The sequence below is a fragment of the Drosophila obscura genome, unplaced genomic scaffold, assembly GCF_018151105.1.
Source record: "Drosophila obscura isolate BZ-5 IFL unplaced genomic scaffold, ASM1815110v1 contig_150, whole genome shotgun sequence".
NCBI classification, from domain to species: domain Eukaryota; kingdom Metazoa; phylum Arthropoda; class Insecta; order Diptera; family Drosophilidae; genus Drosophila; species Drosophila obscura.
The window spans coordinates 4,925,402-4,928,770 of NW_024542736.1; the positions used below are offsets into that span (position 1 = coordinate 4,925,402).

The 3,369-nt window shown below is 50.3% G+C and overlaps 1 protein-coding gene across 1 annotated transcript; it reads left to right on the forward strand.

Annotated features, from left to right (window-relative positions):
* The first annotated feature begins 1,940 nt into the window (after positions 1–1,940).
* On the forward strand, positions 1,941–3,369 carry LOC111069354. Its single transcript, XM_041591613.1, has 4 exons — positions 1,941–1,996; positions 2,064–2,456; positions 2,524–3,158; positions 3,190–3,369. Exons 1-3 carry the CDS (start codon positions 1,954–1,956, stop codon positions 3,132–3,134), a joined length of 1,047 nt encoding a protein of 348 aa, XP_041447547.1. The 5' UTR covers positions 1,941–1,953; the 3' UTR covers positions 3,135–3,158; positions 3,190–3,369.

Consider the following 3,369-nt stretch of genomic DNA (forward strand, 5'->3'; position numbering starts at 1 on the left):
CGTCCACATAAGGAGCAGAAAAAAGACCCAAAAAGAGTCGAGGAGCCAAAGAGCCGAGGAGCCAAAGAGCCGAACAATGGCCAAACAAATGCTGAAAATATGCAATATAACGTATACGACTTGTGACACATTCGGGACATAAAGGCAAGGCATGGAGAGCATGGAACACTTTCAAATGCCACCGCAGGCAGACATCTCTGATCCCCAGATATCTGAAACTTCATAAGTCCACACCGAGATTGCCGGCCATATTTCAGTGGCCCACTTAAGACCCATCTCTGATTTATGGTCTCAAAGTTGCATAACTTTCCATCGCTCATATGTCGCCCGACGGCCTTATAATTGCAGTTCGAAGCGGGGCACCATTTCTATATGTAGTAAGTCCCAGGCCTCAGGCCCCAGGCCCCAGGTTCAAGTTCCGGGGCCATGTAAAACTTTTCCCATTTCGCCTGATCATTTCGCGCAACATTAACATGCTTATTAATAGTGGCAACAACCCAGAGACAGACGCATCAAACACGGCTGAACACGTCTCATGTTCCTAATGGCCCTGGCCGCTGTCTAAGCCGCGTGAAATTGTCAAAGTGTTGGCCACATTTCATCCTCGTTCAACCACGGCTGGTGCGGTGCGGTGCGGGGCTCAGCAATTTTATTGCTCCCCAAGCCAAGCGGGACCCGCTCGTACCTTTTTTGAATAGCGCGACACATTAACTTAATAATTTAGTGAGTGTCGAGTGGGCTGTTATAAATATTTATAAGCAACAGCAATGGCATTGGCAGTGGCAGTGGCTGTGGCAGTGGCACTGGGTGCGGGAGTGGATGTATTGCGGCTTGAGTGGGCCGTATATGGCAGTCCTAGGTCTGCAACTAAGAGCTACTCCAGCCCCAGCTGGCTCAACTATTCCGGATACCGAGTTCTCAAGCTCAATTGCGCGTAAAAGTCAAATGGGTCTGCCTTTCCGTCTCTCGCACACAGATTCCGATATTGAGAGCAGGATTCCGGGCTCCCGACTCCCGACTCGCTCACATGCAAAGTTTGCACGTTTCGCCCTCAGCCTGGAGACTTGAGCCCTATGTCGGTGTTATGTATGCGCATGTATTAGTTGTGCCGCCATTTTGTATGCCATACGAACGGGAAAACGCTTACAGTCGTTAAGGGATTTAGCAGGCAAATATAAATTTATGAAATATTCGACGACAGCACAATGGAATACCCAACACTGGAGCACTGGAGCACTAGAGCACAGCAATACTGCCCGGATCTATGGCACACTTTTTGTTGCACCTTTTCCTTTCCCCCAAATGGAAAACCAAATGGTCAGCTCACCCTCACCCCCACCTGTAATCTACTTGGGGCAGCACACAACCATCAGCAGCCGCAACATGGCCAAAATCAATGCTAAAACCAAACCAAAACCCGAACTAATGTTATTTGAGGAGCAAACAATGATAATGAAATCATGGGGCACAGGCCAAACGGCAAACGGCAAATGGCAAATGGCAAATGCCAATTGCCGAATGGCAAATGGGAAATGGAAAGTGATTCGGCTTGGGGTCGGTCTGTGGCATCGGGCCAATAACTAATTTCATTTGCTCTGCAAATGCGGATACACATACACAACAGGCAACAGATGCACAAAAGTTGACATTATCCCACACGAGGAGAGCTGGCGCATGTGCTGGGGGCCTCAGACTGAATGTAATTAAACCAAAATTGAGTTGTTAAGCAACCGAACATGAATGAAGTCCATTATAGTGCTTAGTTGTTGTGTGTACTCTTTGTTCAAGCCTGCAATCTTTAAATCCATCGAAAAGCTACAACAAAAGAGATGCACTAACTAAGGCAAACAGCTGTACAAACACTGAGCTGATTATCGCTACAGCCTAAGCCCCAGATCTTTATAAATGAGCCAAAACCGTAGGTATTGCAGTCAAGCTGACAAGTTTTTGGAAATGCTGACACGTCTGCTCCTATTTCTGGCCGTCTGTGCCTTGGGTAAGCACACAAATATTTATTAACTGGCACGAGTGCAACATTGACATGGTTTCTGCCACACACACAGCACAGAGTCAGTGCCCCTTTACTCGGCCCATCGTCGAGGGAACGACTCGCATTGTCATGGTGCGTCTTCGCAATCGGCAGATGATGCTGAAGCGGACGGCCAGCTCCGCTGTGGGCGAGTCGCTCCAGCTGTGGTGCAGCCCGCGGGACGTTCGCCCGGTCACCTGCCAGCGGGGCCAGCGGCCATCATTTGTACCCCCATTACCGATGACATGCCAGACGCCGCCTGTGGCAGTGACAGTCCCAGTGACAGATCGCCGCTGCAGGGCCTCCATGTACCGCGTGGGCTATAACCTTGGCCGGGGTCAGTTCCTGGAGCTCTATCGGGGCTGCTTCGACAGGCAGGCCGTGCGAGCCCACTGGGTGGAGCATCAGGTTTATGCCAAGCCTTTCTGTGAGTAGACAAATAATTAAAATTAACCAGACTCTGGATTGACGTTTGCCCGAAATGAATCCTGCAGATGCCACACGCCCCTGTGTGCGATTCAGCTCCGATGGTGTCATCTCGGGGGCGGACGAGGCCAGTTACACGACGCGAAACATTCATGCCACCTTCCGCCGCCTGTTCGGCAACAACCAGAACTTTATACCCAACAATCGGGATGTGATCATCAATCGCGGCCACCTGGCCGCCTCGGCCGACTTCCTCTTCGGCGATCAGATGTGCGCCACCTTCAAGTACGTGAATGTGGTGCCGCAGTTCAAGAGCATCAACGACCGCAACTGGGAGGCCATCGAGCGCTGGGTGCGCAACTCGGTGCGGGGCAATCAGTTCGTGAACGTGCGGACAGGTGCCAACGGTATCCTCTCGCTGCCAGCCGCCAACGGGCCGAGGCAGGTCTCCCTGAGCGGAAACCGCAATCCGGTGCCACTCTGGATGTACAAGATCGTCCGCGACTCAAATAATCGGCCCACAGTGGCATTCCTCACCTACAACAACATCTTTGCCCGACAGCGTCCCGCAGCGCCGGCCTTCTGCCAGGTCGTCAATTGTCCCATCCAACTGGGCGGCACGGCCGCTGATGGCTTCACCTTTTGTTGCAACCCCGCCACCTTTAACCCCCCCAACTGATTGGTATATTGGTGATATTAACTGGAACCGAATATTTATTCAATTTGCATTTAAAGAATAAACCAATTAAAGGCACTGAAATCTAATTCAGAGATATTAATCACTGACTAACAGACCACATTTTTCGGACTTGTTTCTATCACTGCCTGAACATTTAATTTGATTATCCGCTTCAGCATTGCATTGCCACAATTCACAAAATTAAATTCGAATTAAATATATTTTTGTGACTGAA

Coding starts and splice junctions, on each gene's coding strand:
- LOC111069354 (XM_041591613.1), top strand. CDS start 1,954: ATGCTGACACGTCTGCTCCTATTTCTGGCCGTCTGTGCCTTGG. Junction 1,997..2,063: donor TCTGGCCGTCTGTGCCTTGG/GTAAGCACACAA, acceptor CCACACACACAG/CACAGAGTCAGTGCCCCTTT. Junction 2,457..2,523: donor GGTTTATGCCAAGCCTTTCT/GTGAGTAGACAA, acceptor TGAATCCTGCAG/ATGCCACACGCCCCTGTGTG.